Raw genomic sequence first — 18,975 nt, forward strand, 5'->3', positions numbered from 1 at the left:
TGGGGGGCAGCTGCCCCTCCCTGGGTATGCCCATGTATCACTCCCATTTTGTTTATTCCGCGTCGTCAACCAGAGTTGTTGTCAAATATCGCTTGACTCATTGTTGTCTTTTGTCGTCAACATTAACTGTCGAATAATGTGAATTGGAAAAACAAAACACATCGGTCACGCGGGAGTTATGCGTCCTCTAAACATAATGAAAGATATAGTTTGATGGTCTTCAACATTAATTCGCTTCCTCCCCAAAAGAGAGCCACTGTTTCCCGTATTGATAGCGAATAAGAGGCAGTGACTTGACTCACCGTTGGGTTCTTGCGGCTGTCTTGGTTGTGGTTATTCTTGCCGAGTGTGCCGCATCGATTCAGCTGAATGAAGAACTCGTAATAGTCCCTTCCGGTCCCGTTGATATAAACGCAGTCCGGATCATAGGAATACCCTGGAATCAATACGAAAGTGTCAAATTATTCATCAGTAATAAAGGAGCATGGTGTCATATAGGATGGAGTGTTTGATGCTGTAGCCTTAATCACACAATCATTTATTTCCATCCCTCACAGTGATAGTTAAAGCGATAGTTTTACCAAAAGAGTGATCTCTCGACCCATCATTTTCTGAATCACACGGTCATTCCCACCGTCCCTTTTTCCAGCCTTTATATCAACTCACCAACCTGTCTGTTTGTCTGTTTGTTTGTCTGGTACAAATCTTGTAACTGAATTTTGACTCACTTCCTGCGAAGCAAAAACGCTGAAATTTTGCACACTTCTTCATTTCCGATGACAATACATGAAAATATAACTTTTTCTCTCCAACCACCCCCTTTAACCACCCCCAGTCAACCTATAGCCCCTCAAAACATTTATATTTATTTTTGTACACACTACACGAATCTTTACAATTTTCTCATTTATTCACATATACATTTAATTTGTGAAAACTGTACAACAGCTAATTATGATCTTCATATATTTATTAACAATTGTAAGGTTTTGTAAATGTTTGAATATTGTTTTACCGTTACATAAAACGTACGGGGTGGCATTTTTAACATAGGGGGGTGGCATTTTCAGCATAGGGGTAGGCATTTAAAAGCATAGGGGTGGCATTTTGAAACATAGGGGGCTTACCATTCACTGAAAATTTAATAAATATAGTGACTTTTTTAATACGTCACTTTTGGTTTTTCGGGGTCACTGAGTTTTTTTGCTTTGTGTCATATATAAACGTTGCTCATCCCCTGTAATCTAAATATAAAGGCTGGTTTTAAAAAAAAATTTTTTTTATAAGAGCTTATTTCATAGATGAATCGTCAATGTCCGCATTTTCAACTGTTGTTCCATTACTAACCAAGCGTGGCGTTACAATCGCTGTTGTCGGCTGCAGTGGCGGCTCGTGAGTCAAATGCTCGGGGGGCACACTTCACCGGGGGGTCAAATTTTTTTTTTATATTTTGTGTATTTTAGTGAGTTTTTAAGGCTATTTAGGTATTAAATTTGTTTAATTTAAAATTATATAATGTAATATTTATAATAATAAAATGTAAACCAAAACAAGGTATTCTGCAACACTGCAGCACCAAGTAGACGCCAGATTATAATGCCGCGAGCCGTAGCGGCGATGTCATCTCACTAGATACGTCGCTCTGCGCATGCTCGGGCGGCGTCCCAAGACTTCCATAAGGCACAAGCTTAGACGCGTCATAGCACCAGCAGCCCCCACCACTACCACTCTTCATATAACTGCATGGTGATGGATTGGGACGTTTTGGCAAGCGCCCGCGGCTACAATGCGAACTTCTCGCGTTGTTTTTGCGTGTTTTTCCTCATTTTCGATGTATGCGATTGAAAAAAAAACACTTTGGTCCATTAGATGTATAGTTATAAGTGAATGGTATTTAATTTTTTTCCTTTTTCAAATATTTGGGAGGGGCGGCGTCCGAGAGTCCTTGTGGACAAGCCGCCACTGATCGGCTGTGCGTTTTGATTGGCAGACAGTACCAGTGATGATTTCAGCGACGTCATAAGGGACGTTCCGAGTGATGTAAAAAGGGATGGGATTTCTATCCCTGGAGTCATCGCGGAAAATGATTGTGTGAAACTGTCATTTATCCGCCATCATTGGAGCGATCGCTGCAGCTATCGTTCGGAAGGGACGAAAATATGATCTTGTGATTCTGGCTTTAGCAAAAGGTTCCAGGATCACATAAAGGCAATGTCTTTGGCCAATTGAAAAAAATCCTGGTAGTGAGGTGGCCCGGGGCAAAAACATAGCCCCTTATGCACAGAGCATGAGAGATTTCGACAGCTATATTGCTTTATTTTACTCCGGCGAGAGCTCTACGTATTCATATATCCAAACAACCTTCCGGTAAAGGCTCAGAGAGGATGATTGAGTTCATAATTATTAGTAAAAATATGTATTCTTATGCTCCCATTTTTCAGAGATGATCTGAGTCTTACTTTTAGTCATGGAGTAATGGGCGAAGAACATAGACTAGCTTTGTCGTAGCGTGATGCAGGAGAACTTCGCTTTACAATATTAATCTGTTACAAAGGGCCGATCGTATTGTGAATTCCACTGTATTTTTACTCTTACGATTTCCGTGCGTGGAATCAGTTGAATGAGATTCAGCGCATGAAAATTCTACTTTGATAAAACAAGCTTCGTTAACCTGATAATTGTTAAATTTTATAAATGATGAGATATTCTGCGAGTGGAAACAAAGACGGCGAAATTCGATATTTTGAAAAAGCGCCCGTTAAAATCAGCTGAGTTCGTATGCTGAATTCGTCGTTTGACGAACGCATCGCAAATCCGGAGTCTGCGGTATCTTATGACTTTTGAGGTTTTTCCGCTTTATGCGAATCACGAATAAACACTTGTAAACAATTAAAGCACCCGAGTTACCTAGCGATCATTTTTTTAGGAAAACTAAAATAATTTGGCAATAATGGAAAAATTACCTACCTCTACTCTCCTGTCATCATTTTCTTATTTCCAAAAAATAAACTAAATTTTTCTTCTTACGGGAAAGAAACCATTTTCGCGCGCACAAAAAAATTTATAACCAAAGCTGCGCTGATGAGACACGCAGAAGCCTTTAACAGCTCTACCTATTATAGTCCCCTGATTTTCACGCCCTAGTTACCTTTCCATCGCTGAGATATCTTGATGGCGTCGCAGTCGAGATAAACATCATTTTGTATTAAGTCTGCGTTCGTTGTTTTAGCCAAATTCGTTTCCCCAGCTGTTTTTTGGCAATCTCCCGTGAAAGAATACATGTATTTTGGGATGAACGATATCTCTTAGCAGAATTCGACAAGTTTTTACTTCGACTGCCCAACGCAGCTTAAAGTTTGACTGAACAACGAATAGAAGTCAGTCAAACTTGGCGCGTACAATAATAAAACCTCTGTATTCCTTTCAAATCTTTCCTTAACCGCTGTGCATGTACAGATCGCTTGAATGGACTCATACGGAAAGATAACACATCACACAGATGTTGATGGAATTAGGCTGGGTGCCGCTAGTGACTCGGAGGCGACGCGTTAGGTTTTTGCTTGAACAATAGTGAATAGATATCTTTTAGGACGATACAAAGAATATAATACTGGAACCCCATTACGTTTCCGTGACCAATCGAAACCAGAAATTAAGAGTAATATTTTTTTCGGGAGGGATTTGGATAATTTCGTGTAGGCATAATTTCGTTGGAGCATTCCGTTTTTATTTCTAAACAGCTGGTGTCATAACAACCCGTGCCATGCGACCATTCAGGCGGCTTTCGTTGTAGTATGTAGATGTAGATGAAATTAAATGAAGTTATGCTACTACTTAGGTATGAACAGCAATGCTTTGGCTTTTCTCATATCCTTAATAACGGGTGGAGGTAGGTCGATAGTAAGTGCCACCCAGAGCAATTATAACACCAGCTTTATCAGCTCATATAACGCCTTATTAAAACTCAAAATTAGGCAAAAATCAGCGAGACCTATCGAAAAACATAACACAGTTTCAATTTTCACAAATTATACTTAACGGGCACCATCATGAACTTGGAAACTTTAGAAAAAATACTGCTGATTTATGCATGAAATTTCAAAGATTACGAGCAGTTTTACACATTTTTCTTTGGTATTTGTCATACATCATTAGTATATCATCAAATGGTCGTGTAAGTTATCTTGCTTCAGCTACCACTTCCTAAGGGCTGAATAATAGCTCTTCTACCGTGCTAACACGCACGAGAAGTAGGCATTTAGAATAGTAATGAGTAGTAGTAGATTTTACCTGAGGAATAAAGGAGTCCAGTGAACGATCCATTGAAGCCTATGCGGATCTTCATGTAGTCATCTTGGCACTCTGCTTCGATATCTGAAAGGATGAAAAAGTTCATGGTAATTGCAGGTATACTTATGCACATTACTCATTGAGTAGCTCCCACGTACACATGTAGCATATTTTGGAGTTTGTATTATCTTGTCTGAGTAATTACTATATCTGTTTAGTTTGTGATAACACGGTGGATATAACATCGCAAATTATTGAGTAGTTTGATTAATTTTTAAAAACGGCTCTCAATATTAGTGCATCAGTAGATAGGCATGACTTTGCAAGTATGAGAAAATAAATATATCAGTAGAAGCTCAAAGAGTGGAGACTGTTTCACTATTATTAGACTACTATTATGAAATATTTGTCTCAATAGCTTTGCGGCAAGAAATGAATTTTTCATTGGTAAACTATGCCATGAAACAATGGGATTCATTTTGTGGATTTTAATTTCAAATGTAACAAATTTTTAGCTAGTGGAACATTTAATTAGGTCAAAATACTGCTAATTAAAGATGCATTGGAAATATGACACTGTAAATTATTTTACAATTACACGCAAATGCATGCTACATCATGAAACCGCTATTTGACGGATTTATTATTTATAAGATATTATGAATTTATAAATTTACGAGAGTTATCTTTAAATATTCGATAATTATAAAAATATTTTTTTCAATAGTGAAATTTTATTTTGATTACAGAAGTAATTGTGTTAATTTATTAAAGTATGCATAAAATAGCTTTTAATAATAGAAAAACAAATATAATAATTCAATAATTTGTAAATAATTTGCATATTATTACTTTTCAAATGTTAATTTCAATTGCAACAATCCGAAAAGTAAAAGGCAGGGCATGAGCCACATTTGGCTCAGAAGGACTCAAAATGTTAAGGAAATTATGAACTACTAATATAAATTTTTTGCTACACTAAATGTAAAAAAATGTTAAGGGTTTTGGATTTCTCTATGGTTTTAAATTCTTATGTCTTGACTTTCTAGATACTGGTTAAATCTTTAAAAAGGACTTTGCTTAATATCCATTATCATAGGTCAACTCCGCTAGAGTTTGTTGGTAGCAGCCCTCCACTCTAATTTCCAATCACCAAATATTATCATATTTACGTAAATATTCTCTTTTACATTCTTGGTAACTTTTCCTGCGCAATCAATTTGAGATTTTATAAGTTTTCATAAAGATAATGTCGTCATCATAAGTCAACAATCCTAGGATTGGTTTGACGCAGCTCTCCATTCCTCTCTCTCTCATCCGCTAACCTTTTCATAGAGACGTATTTCTTCTCTTTCACGTACTGCATAACCTATCCTATCTAGGGCGTACCCAGGATCATAACTTGGGGGGGGGGGAGGCAAGCCATGGGATTTTTGAGATTATTTCCTTGAAAAAATAGTTTTATTTTAGTTACATATTTTATACTAGTATGTATAATTTTTCGTGGGTTTAAAGAAAATTTGTTGAAGACTTTCGTTTCAATTAAGTACTGATTTTGCTTCAGTAGTCAACAATAGTGAAAACCGGAATGACGTCACACGGGGTTTTCCCAGAATTCATACTCAGTAGTCGCGTTTTCGCGCGCTTGAAAATTTTCGCGTTTCTTTTAATCGCGAAAAACAGATATCGTCATTAAAAAATCTAAAAGCGTGAAATTCGTACTTCAGGAGTAATAATCTTTCGATTTAGGTAATAACAAAATAATAGGAAACCACCCTATTTTATAGAATTTTATTGCGCAAATTTCTCTCCGTTTAAACTCTCTTTCGAGTTCTTGTGATTACTTTCTACTTCGATCCATTTTATCTTCATCATTCTTTGGTAACTCCACGTATCGAATGCTTCCACTCTAGACTTCTCTGCTGCATTCAACGTCCGATAGAGAAACAAAAGATTAAGTAACTGTTTAATATTGTTGAGATATATCTCAAGGCCGTTTAAATTCTCAGTTGTAAGGAAACTCTTTTAGTGTCGTGTGCCTTCGGCGCATTGTCGGAGCAGAATTTTATGGCCAAATGTAGAAATCGCTTTCACCATCTCCTGGCCCATCTCGCGAAGAAGAAGAAAAGTAAATTTTTTCCCACTCCCACGATGCGTTGGCACCGGTTCAGAAGGTCAGGACTGCGGATCATCTGTAAAACAGTTTATTGCCACTTCCAATGCGATAACAATTGGTTTCCGGGAACGCGCTAGAGGCGAAGAAATGGGATTACTTTCGCGCTTGTATTTCAGAGCCCATTACGAACTATACGCTGGCTGTAAAGGACATTAGACGATCAGTGGAACATTACGATGGGTCAGTTCCTTTTTTTGTTCGCGGAAACAGAAGAGAGAGAGTCATGATTCCAGTGAAAAAAAAGTCTTGCATTTCCCGATAGATGGGCATTGCTCCGTATTTCGCGGTATTCCTCTGAGGCACGGCAAAATATAGTAGTGGAGAGTTACGGGAACATAATTCCGTGTTTCATCCCAGCGCAGGAATTCAAATTGGCTGGCACGAATAAAGGGAAGAAGCGTTAGAATCTCACTCCTCATTTCACTGCAGAAACCAATCTAAGGATTATTCACTAGTGATGATGACTTTATGGAGGTCATTTAAAATTAGTGAAGACTCAGTTTTGCTGGATTTTAATGCGAAAAACCCATGGGGGAAAGACATTGCCCTGAGGGACTTCTTCACGCTTGTGGGACTCGAGGTACGGGAGACTTCATGGGGATATTCCACAGTCTAGTCATCCTAAGATATGTATTTATGCATGAGCTTATATTCGAATAAATGTGCTATTTATAACTATCTCCTGATACCCAATGAGTATCTGCATAAATGACAAATGAAGTAATCACCATGTACTGGTTGACATTTTCTTGTATTTGTATACACCCATGTTTGAATAAGCTCTTTCTCAGTAGGTTCGCAGGGTTTTCACGCCCCCCTTCTTGTGTGAGCGTTTTCATGCATTAGGTTTTTTCCAGTAAGGTCGAAATTCAACTTCCATATGTTTTTCCCACGTTTGCTCGCATCTTTTTACGCTCGGTAAATGAAAACTTTGTTAACTTATAATTTTCTTTGTTGATCGAAAACCGTACTTCTATGTCTCTTTTTCCATAATTGACTGTATGTCCTTTATTTCTTTATCCTCATTAGCTGATGTAGAAGAATAGTAGGATAGAAGAGAAGCCTCATAAAAATGGATAAGAGGACGGCACGACCTTATGGGCCACATATTGAGACATGATGGCCTGATGAAGACAATCGTCGAGGGACTAGTGGATGGCAAGAACGGAAAAGGAAGACCTCGAATGAAATTTACAGAACAGATAAAGATGGATGTGAAAGAGAAGAAATACGTAGGTGTGAAAAGATAAGCTGATGGGAGAATTGAGTGGAGAGCTGCATAAACCAATCTTAGGATTATTTACTAGTGATGATGACTTTATGGAGGTCATTTAAAATTAGTGAAGACTCTGTTTTGCTGGATTTTAATGCGAAAAATCCATGGGGGAAAGACATTGCCCTGAGGGACTTCTTCACGCTTGTGGGACTCGCGGTACGGGAGACTTCACGGCGATATTCCACAGTCTAGTCATCCTAAGATATGTATTTATGCATGAGCTTATATTCGAATAAATGTGCTGTTTATAGCTATCTACTGATACCCAATGAGTATCTGCATAAATGACAAATGAAATAATCACCAGGTACTGGTTGACAATGTAAACAATGAATAAAGCTGAAAATTTAATCATGCTTCAGGTTCATATTCACCAATATAATAAAAAAATGACAATAGTACTATTTAAACCAATGGAATTTAAATATTTCCGTTATTTTCTGAATATACCTCGTACATGTATATATTTCACGTACAAATATTTTTAATGGCAGCATTCTTGTTGGATTTCGTAGGATTCAATAGTCATTTTCGTCTCATCGCATGAAACGCTACCCAGAATTCATCTTTGTAAAATTCTGTTACGCGTTGGTTACAATGCATTGTTACTAATGGTTGAGAAATTTTCCGATTGAGACATGTATTAGCAATAGTATACATATTTTAGATATGTAGCGGCCGCAGTTTCAGTGTAATCCCTTGAGGGCGTGATAACTCAGCTGGGTGAATCGGGAAATAGAAGAACAATGGTGCATTGTTTTTCAGTGTCTTATCTCGCGGCGGCGGCCGCTCTTCCAAATTATGATATTACCACGCAACTTCCTCTCAGTCAGTCAGCTGGCGGCTTGTAAAACGATTAAGGGCAGCTGGGAAGAAGCTACGTCGCTTAGGAAACGTAGTATCAACAATCGTAACATTTTATATAGTAACCATTATTTACTATTATTATTATTTAATCAACTATTACGCCATTAATTTAGGAAATAAATAAAATCTATGGTGAGAGGCGAGATATTGTGGAACATAATGTTAAAGAAATACGTAATGCATGCAGTATATGTCCACTTTAATATTTTCACGTACAAATAGTTTCGTGTACTCGAAGAGGACGCAAGAATGGGTCGATACTAGTTGTGCGTGTGTACATTAAAGTGGACATATACTGCATACATTACGTATTTAATTTACATGCAGAAAATAAACATAGAATGCTAAAATTTTGTTGTCATCCAAAATTACTTTTATACTCATTACTACTCATGCCAAAGTCACTCATAGTACTCATTTCGTTGCGCGATCCCTCGAATATGTTGCAAACCTTGCCCAAAAAGTTTACGAAAGCCGTCATCAGGACAACGAAAATAATAAAACAACAGTTGTCTATGGACAACGAATACTCATCGGTTTCTTAGTCTGATTATTCTCTTAGGAAAACTGTTGATGAAAACTTTAAGAATATCGTCAGATGTGGTAAAATATTTCAAAAACTTGTCAGTAAATTATGAAATAATTGATAAGTTACTGGAAAGGAGCTGCAGTTATTTTACATTTTACGAGTCAGTGATGAAATATGATCGGTGATATGGGATTTAGTTCCTTCCCTTGGAACTAATGAGGTGAATTCTCCCGGGTTTCCCGTCGGGTCAGGTTTTGTACCACCACATCGGCTGCATTGGTGACTGGCATGAATCTATTTATCCCGTGAATGGTGGATATTGATCAATTAATTACCGATGTAATTCTACAGAAACGGCTAGAATCATTCGATCATTTTATCTCCATTACTTTTTCTTCGGTATGCCAATTAATGATTGCTAAGTTAAGTATATATATGTTAATGAACTTATTTTGTTAATTGTTTTTTGTCCTTGATAATGTCTAACTGAGAGTTGAAGCCTGGATCGTTTCAATAAACATTTTGTGTATTCGTACAACTTTTCGTTTTTATAATTGGAGCCGTTTGGAGGACGTTTCTATTTTCATGCACCATTATAAGTCGAGCTCGATGAGTTACAAAGAAAAGAATATTTTCTTGAACACTTCCATTGTTAGCAGAAGCACTTTGTCTGGATGCAGTGCGTAAGAAACCCAGCGGAAGTCTACGTCACATAAGACCTCGTGGATTATGTTTTTAAGGTGAATTGTTATTAGGTTTCAGAAAAGACAGCTTACTTCTACACATTGTTACGTTCGTAATAAACACGCATACTCATATACACCCGATATCGAATCTTGCATTAAATTACGTTTTTTTATCTTTTTCTATGCGCAAATTTGCTTATAATCTATCAATGGTTCAATTCTCATTTTATAAATGCATTCCTGTAAACATGAAACGGTGGCATATTTACGATAATTTAAAATTAAATAAATTTTAATCAATATTATAGAAAATGTTCTTAAGTGGGAAAAGGTCGCATTCCATTGGTAATTAATGTACTTCTAGGAAAATAAAACAAATGAATTTGTATTTAGACATAATTAGGAACACATAAAAAGTATAAGCATAAAAAATCTGTTATAATAGTTCCTTCTAGGGATATTCATAGTAAATTTATGAATAGGTATTCTAAGAATGTTTAGAACTTAAACTCAAAGCACGAAGCAAAAATATTTTAATAACCCAAATATAGTTAATTAAGACATGGAAATAATTTAATTGAATCTATCTTCACACGACGCGTTTGATTTTTACTGAATTTTCAAGTGAAAATAAATTGTCGAAATATTTCAATGCCTGATTTAATAAATAGTAATAACTCCCATCACGTCGTGCATGCAAAATAATGTCCCAATTCGTGATTTAGATGCTTTTTTTCGAAAAAATAAACACAGAAATCGTGGAATGGCAAAAGAGGTAAGCTCTTGGCTCTTTAAAGGGAGCAATTAAGAGATACAGTTACGAATGAAGAAAACTGACGAAGCAGTGCTGTGAGCGGTACGCGCCCTTCAATAGCTATTGTGGGATAAATATAGGACTGCGGAAGCTTCAAGTAACGAGCCATTGTGGCGAGGCGATTGTGTTGACCTAGGTAGTAACTCGCTAAATTTAAATAACGGTGAGATAAAAGCTCTCGTCTTGGTTTTACCGTCAGGTAATGGAACATGACTGCCCCAAAACGTGAGGTTTTTGAGTTTTTCTCGTGATTTTTTCTTATTCTGAAAGCACTCGGAAAAAGAACTACGTTAAGTGTTGAGTTATGCGAGGCACAATACGTGTTTTTGCGTCTTGTGTTTCATGTGGTGGACGTTAATATAAGTAAAATAATTGCAATATTTCCACTGAATCTTCTTTTCGTTGCTACAACAACATTCTCAAGTCTCGTAGCAACGAAATTTCAACCAAACTTTGGGAACAACGAAACACGTCGTGGTAAAATCAATTCAGTTTATACATTGCAATGTCTCATTTAGCTAAGACTGCGTAAAGGTTTATCTCTAGACAATTTGTGGCTGTCTCAAAATTTTTTGAATAGCTTTACAGTTTGTCCAAGGTCACGAGACCTGGATATTTCTCTTACCTCCTTCACGCTACCGATGACCTTTATTAACTGTTTTGCTAATGACCTTCCTTTAGTACAGTTTTACCATTCACTTGTTGGAAATTCATTACCAAGCAGGAAATTTTCAAACTTAGATTTTACCGACTTGGGATTTTTAGTATGTGTACTCAGAAATATATTTTTTTATCCGCCTTTACGTCCTGCCTCCTAAAACCGCTACGATAGGCGTATGGCTAAAGGTGTTAGGCAAAATTTGTGTTGGCACAAAGGGAGTGTTAATACGAATAAATTCTGGCATTTCATTTATTGTTGTTATATTTTATATGGACTGCTTTCACCATGCGAAACACACTTAAATTCTTACTCAAATACGACGTTTTTGATGAGTCTTTTTGTATCAAAATTCGTTACTCTTTTTTTTTCAAATTTTGTCGGTTACTTATTTTGTGGTTCCATGGTGGTTCCCACGCGTAAGGGATCGTGGTCCTTGCTAAGGTTAATGGTTTTTTGCTGTATGAAGTTTTAGCGTTTCGATGACTATGATTCAGGAGTTTTACATCGTCAGAGATTACCAACGCATGCATGAGGCACAGAGCTCAGGGAAACATCTCTTAATAATCACCTATTAAAATTGCCTATGGTAGCAGTTTCCTTCGTTTGATAGGGTATTAATAATCCTTATATAAGAGAAGCGCTTCCTGCTAGCAGGGTACTCTGATACCTACTAACACCCAGCATCTTAGCGGCGTTCATAGCTTCGCACCAAGGTGGCCTCACACGGCGGCAGCCGGAACCAGAATGACGTAACACGGTCTTTTCCCAGGATTCATACTTGGCCATCGCGTTTTCGCGCGCTAGAAAATGTTCACTTTTCATTTAATAGCAAAAAAATAGATATCTTCATTTAAAAATCTAAAAGCGTGAAATGCGTACTCCAGAAGTAATAATCTTTCGATTTAGGTAATTTAAAAAATATTAAACTACCCTATTGGGTCTCCTCTATAGAGTCCCTGTGATTTCCATACTCTCTGTTCAACCTTTCTTGTATTATCTCCTTTTTCCCGATGTTGCCTATAGTATTCAGTGTTCCATTAGCGTTCAGTGCTCTGGCGTGGCATTTTTCTGGAGGGACGTGTTGGAACGGCGTTCCGGCACACTATGAAGTTGACGGAAGTTTCCTTTTTGCTGCGGAATCTCGTTTCTAAGTAGCTACGCTTGCAAATATGCAAATCGTATGCGGAAGAGAGTTCCACCGCCTTTTATCTGGAATATCGCCCTGATTCTGGAGCCGGTCTCGGTGGCTGCGGGATTGAGTTCTCGCCTGCCTGACCGGGTTCGAGTCCCGCTTGTGTATGGATGTTATTAAAACTATTGTCCAAACATATTAAAATGATACGGATAAATACGGAGGATTCTGTGCCGTCTGGGTAATTTATTACCTGAACAAAGCTCTATAAATTTTTTTTGCTTAATGTTAATCACCGCGAGGTGGTTCCCCAAGTAATTAAGTCTGTATTATACCTTTTCCTTTCATTCTACAAAAATCTTTATTGGAGTTGGGCACTAATGCTTGGTTAAGTCACTCTGCGCAGATTTTGAGGTTCTTGGTTCAAGTCTAGGTAAAAGGGAATGAATTTTCTACCGAAAGTTTTTCATTTCAGTGCACTAACAAACTCACCGCCGGATATTCCGCAGTCGTTTCCTAGAACTCGGCTTAGAATATTGATAGCTTCCCTGTGAGGTAAATTGCCAATCATTGGGTGATTTACTATATTGCATATAGTCTATTGCGTTGAAGAATGGTCGTACATATTGGTCCATGCATTTATTCAATTCCACGACTATCTTAGGTCATGTGGCAAAAACTTAAAAATAGGTTTAATTTTATTGAACACTCTCAGCTTAAAATTAGAGTAAATTGACTGAGCCTAAATAATGTATGTTAAAAGTATGGTGTTTAATCACAAGACGTAGAGAATAAAAATTATGGAATGAAGATAAAAATAGATAAGGTCAACTTTATTTGGGGGAGATGTCGTGGAACATAACTAATGATAATGATAAACGAAGATATCTTATTGTCCACAACTTATTAACCGATAACTACACGTGTTTCAATTGTTATACAATCATCCGAAGGAACGAATAGAAACTATGGATGATCGTATAGCAAAACACGTGTACCACTCGGTTAATAAACTGTGAACAATACCATATCTTCGTTTATCATCATAAAAATAGATAATTGTAAGCGAGGTAGACATTGCACATACTCGAAGCTAGCCAACGTCTGCGATAGCCAGTGAATGCATGGCTTTCATTCTTGATGTGGATGGGTCTTACTTGGAGCGATTCGCAGTGAACTTAATCGTCATGTGCCGACTAAAGCAACATTTTTAATTACCAGAAGGGCTTTCTCAACCCGGAGCATAAGTCGCGCTCAGCATTTATTTCGAACTGAGCTGATCGCAGCATGCTTTAACGAGTTTATCGTCTCTGTTTTGGCTACAAAGCAACTTTCTTCGTGGCTCAAAGGATTGGCGCGAAAATTTTTGTGATTAGTGCACTATTTCGGGTAAAGTATCTCTATTGAATAATACTCTTCTTCATTCTTAGTTGTAGAAATCTCTATCGTGGCGCTATTATTGCTTGACTTTGTACCTTCTTTTCTGCTGTGAACTGATTCCATTCAATCGATTTTCCTTATAAATGTTGCCCAATGGTGTTATCGGGAAGAGAGAAAAATTAATTTCTATTTTACCGAGAGGGTTACGGGGAAAACAAGGTAGATCGTCTGGGTACGGAGTACCCTCAACGCTTTTTTTTTGCTGATTCCAAATATTTATATGCAAAAGTATCAAGTCTGAAATCCGAAATTGAAAATTCACCTATCTCGACTATGGAAAATAGAAAATCATTTATTACTCGTAATTTTTTAAAATAGAGCCTTAGAAATAGAGGGCTTGACTGCTGATTGAAGGTTCCAGGATTCAAATATCGGAAGAAATTTCAGATACCCTCCCACAAAAATACTCGAAGTGCGTAGCGGAGTAGGGGAATACACATAATGTTTTTTGCAAAATATTTGTGAGAGTTTTTCTCGGATACCTGATTGTTGTGACTTTTACAGTTATGTCTCAACCTTCTTTTGTTCTGTCAAACTTATTCATTCACGCTGATGACGATGACCGAGTCGTCTGTTGGAACGTTAGTCATATACAACGAATTAAACCGGTGGAAATCCCAAAAAGGCTTTACGCAAACATACTTTTAAGTTGTCCTCGCGGTGATAATTTCGATTATCCAGACTTCCTTCCCAATTCCCGCTCTCCGAATCAGGCCATTTGCTTAATTTTTCGTGAAGATTTTGATAAAAAAATCCCAGTGATGAATCCAAATCTATTAAGTCGCCGTGTTGGCTATGGAGTTTCCTTTATGGCTCATAACAGCTGAGCGGTTTTTGCTGAGATATCTCAAGGCAATAAAATTAAGTGGGAATAATGTATGCAAAGCGTTAACGAATAAAATGCAGGCGTACAGTTTTAACCTTAATATAATCCAAATGGATGGCGCTAGATAATCGGACATAAAAAATTTAGAATGACAGAATTAAAAAATGAATTGTTTGTATATTATGCGCATTTAGATACTATTTGCTGAGTTGGTATTGGCCGCTAGTAAAATAATATTATATTGACTCTTTATTTTGTTAAAAAATTAAATGAATTTTTTTGGAAAATAAATTTCCCTGGGAAAATACCCTGGAGTATAAATAACACTTATTGTATAATTTATGATGATATTAATTTGGCATCACTACCTATTCCTTCTTATTATATCCAGGGAATTTCTTTAATTTTGTCTCTTAATTCAATTCCTTCCGTGAAATCCTTGATATTCCCCAATGCGCGTGGCCTTGATTAGTGTATGGTCAGCTGTATCTCCGCCAATCAAGAAATTTGCTCAGCGAGGGGAAATGGCGTGAAATTGAAGTAATCACTGAAGGTAGTTTTCGGTCGTCATTTCATGGATGTTTCGCTTCCGTTCTGGCGCCTATGTAAATTTTGGGTATTTCATCATGTAATCTCCATTTCCTACTCTCACTTTATGCTGTTTTTTAATCCAGGCAAAAAAAATGCCAATAAATCATCTCATTATGATTTTTTAAACGGCTATGATACTTTTCTTGGTGAATTGCTGTTCCAACTCAATGAAATTTTCCTTCTCTATGAAATCATATCATTATTCCTTCAAAATAGCTGCTTCGTAGCAGTTTTTTTTTTACCTATTTACACCTATTTTTATTTTGATTGCTATCATGGCGCTAATGCGAGAGTTTTTTGTCCATGAGCTACGTATCCGTATCGTAAAATAGATAGTAAAAGTGTTAAATCAGAGGAGTGGCGGAAGGAGGTAAGATATCATTTTGGATACACATGTTGCTTTTCCAGATTTAAATATCCTTCTCAACACAAGTCCTCGTAAAATACGGTTGAAAATTTCTTATAACGAATATCCGCTGCAATCTAAATGGATATTTGGCATTAACAACATATTGGATAAATTGGAATTATAATTCACCGCCTGAACGAGTATATTTCCTCGAGGAAATCTGAATGCAAAGCAAAGAAAAATTAATTTCGGGACCAGTTTGTTGGTTAATCCGAGAGATTCTTATTTCCTATTCGAATCGGCTTTCGGTTATGCCTCTTTTTCTATTATTTATTCATCGCGTCAACAGATAATTTGGATTAACCCTTTTTAAACCAGTTATTATTATTAGTTGCTTCTGGGGAAAATTAAATTTCAAGACTCATTTTAAAAATGTGATAATTTTCTACTCGATCATAAAATTGTGGCAGCTACATATTTAGCACTTAAAATCTACAGCGTAAAATAATTCGTAGTTTAAATCTTTCCTGAATATTGCTGAAAATGTAAAACTTTTTGGTGTTACTTAAAGGCAATATTGGGTTTATAATGGGTTAATGAGCCTAGAGTGGAGGTTTCATTGGAGATTGGTTATTAGCTATGTACGCATATTATATTATATAGCCTTATATAGCCTATAAGCTTACTAGGAAAATTTTGGTACCATAAACGAAAACCTTCGTAAGTATTTAGACTAGCGTGCCTAATTCGTAATAATGCATATCGATGGCTAAGTTCTTACAACACGTATCTCAAATTCGGCCGGTTTGAGACAGGTATCTTAAACAAAGTGTAATGACATTTAAAAAATAAAATAAAAGCAAAAAACAACTGTTTTTTTTTTACAAACGAATGCTTCTTTTTTTAGTTTTATGCACTCTTGGTTTTTAATTTCTGGCGGCAAGTAAAGAAAATTAATCGGTTTTTTGCTCACCTGAAAAGTTGTATTTTTGAGATGCGTGTTCTTAGAACTTAGCCATCGATATGTAAAATTGTAGTCAAGTGTTGTTGTTGAAATCTTATGAAAAAGTTATTTCTTATTGTTATGTTTTTTAGTACGTTGTCTTCGCTACATCACTCGATCGGGCAGCTGTCTTGGGCATTTTCATTTTCAACGGAGAAGTGAGAGACAAGGCCGTTGGCCACCCTTCTCGACCTCTATAATAAGATCTAACCGCAACCTGGTTCTCCCTCATGATCGGCAAGTGCAAGCATTCGGCGTAAGTAAAAGACATTATCATAAAAAAATCATTTCTTTATTTCACCTCTGCCATTTCATTAATTATGGCCTTTGATCTATGCATGATTATTTTTGAGAAATCAGTCTCTGGTGAAATCACGTCCTTTGGTAAATGACCCCACTCCACCTAGCGCGTATCATTTCAAGTTTCAGAGTGTGGTCACTTTTCCCACATGTCATTATTCTCAATCCATGGTCATCAGGTCTTATCTGCTTGCCGCCAACCCCTATGGCCAAGAAAAGCATGCTAAACCAGTAATTAACGACCTCCGCGATAAGGCGTAAACGACATAATGTACACTATGTACCAAGGCCAATTATTTTTACCGTGAAATTCATATAATCGATTGGCTATGCGTCCTTTCCTTTTCAATGTTATCCTTGGATATATTATTTTTCCTCTGTGTAATTTTAATTGGTAAGGAAGGAGCATATGAGACGTTCGCTACGTAAGAATTTAAAGAAAAGGTTAAGTGAAGAGTCTTATATGAAGTGTAGCGCTTTACGGTGCAGAAATGCGGACACTTGGGAAGGAGGAAGTGAGAAGACTGGAGGGATTCGAGATGTGGGTGTGGCGAAGAAAGGGGAAGGTGAAGTCGACGGAGAGGAGGAGGAACTAATAAGTGCTGGACACGGTGGGTGAGGAGAGGGAGCTTTTAGATGAGATACGGAGGAGACAGAAGGTATGGGTGGAGCAAGTACTTAGCGGGAGGGGATGTTGAAAACAGTGCTAGAGGGCAAAGTATTAGGTAAACAAGGGAGAGAAAGGAAGAGAATGGCATTTTTAGATAGAATGAAAGGGAGTATGCCTGTTAGTGAACTGAAGAGGGAATTGCTTGTTGGAAAAAGAGGCTCCCGGAATGCTTCTTAATTACTACATGTAAACCTACCTTAATCGGTAGAATACTTTAACAATATACATATATTGTTTGGCGATATATATAAAGATTAGCGGATAGGAGAGAGAAATGGAGAGCTGCGTCAAACCAATCTTAGGATTGTTGACTAATGATGATGATATTGTTTGGGGATGAATTTTTAAGTCAACACTTCCATGGTGTGAACAATGAATCTATGATTGAATACATTCATGATAGATTCTCTGTCATTGTAAGAATATATAGACTGAACCTTTGTTAAAGGGCCAGATTCTATCCTCTGTAACACCCCTGTTTCCGTTAGATCACCGAAATTTGTTAGTTTAACGCCGAGACAAAGGTTGGATGGGTGATAATTCATGCTAAAGCATTTCATGGTTTGCGGTACAATTAAGGGAAAACAAAGTAATTTCCTACAAATAATTTAATACTGCCTACTGGTTTCAACGGCTTAGCGTTATTACCAAGACAAATATAAAGGTCACATGCAACATCCAGCCTTCTTAATCTTAGCCTCCTTCCATTGTTGTATATATAGGGGTGGATATTGCATGTAATCTTTCTTTTTGTCTTGATAATGACACTAAGCTTTTGAGAAAAGTGAAGAGAATTGAATTATTTGTGGAACAGCACTTTGTTTTTTTTCTACCAAAGAAATTACTCAGTACCACCAAGTAACGCCGAAATAAGTTGATTTGATACCTTTCATGGTTCTGGAATTGAGCTTTAGACCAATTTATTCATAACATATATAATATTACATAAGGAAGAGGTAGAAGGTATGGATAGAGCGAGTACTGAGCGGGGAGGGGATGTTGAAAAATGTGTTAGATTAGGGAAGAATGTTGGGTAAACGAGGGAGAGGAAGGAAGAGAATAGGATTATTAGATAGAGTGAAAGGGAGTAGGCCCTATTGTGAATTGAAGAAGGATGTCCATGATTTTCAACTTGCCACATCCGGAGAAAATATCTCAAATCAACATGACAGTAAAGAGAGAGTATGAGGGTTCAAGGTGAACCCTTCGAAGGATACAACACACCGGGGCCGGGAACCAAGCACGTGGCTTATACGCCCTATCACCCGGGGAGGGGCTGGAGAGGAAGGGAAAAGGAAAGAGGCGCCGCCGCGATAGGAGCCCAACGACGCTTCTGGGGTAGGGAAAGGGTTGGAAGGAACGGGA

At 37.2% G+C, this 18,975-nt stretch overlaps 1 protein-coding gene across 1 annotated transcript in view; it reads right to left on the reverse strand.

Moving 5' to 3' along the window:
• The window catches only part of LOC124168740, a 117,641-nt gene that overhangs the window by 63,565 nt on the left and 35,101 nt on the right, over window positions 1-18,975 (reverse strand). The window contains exons 4-5 of the mRNA XM_046547008.1: window positions 4,291-4,374; window positions 303-436 (exon numbers count right to left, since the gene is read on the reverse strand). Of these exons, the coding sequence (XP_046402964.1) occupies window positions 303-436; window positions 4,291-4,374 (218 nt within the window). The remainder of the gene's footprint in view (window positions 1-302; window positions 437-4,290; window positions 4,375-18,975) is intronic.

Source organism: Ischnura elegans, chromosome 12, assembly GCF_921293095.1.
Source record: "Ischnura elegans chromosome 12, ioIscEleg1.1, whole genome shotgun sequence".
NCBI lineage: Eukaryota > Metazoa > Arthropoda > Insecta > Odonata > Coenagrionidae > Ischnura > Ischnura elegans.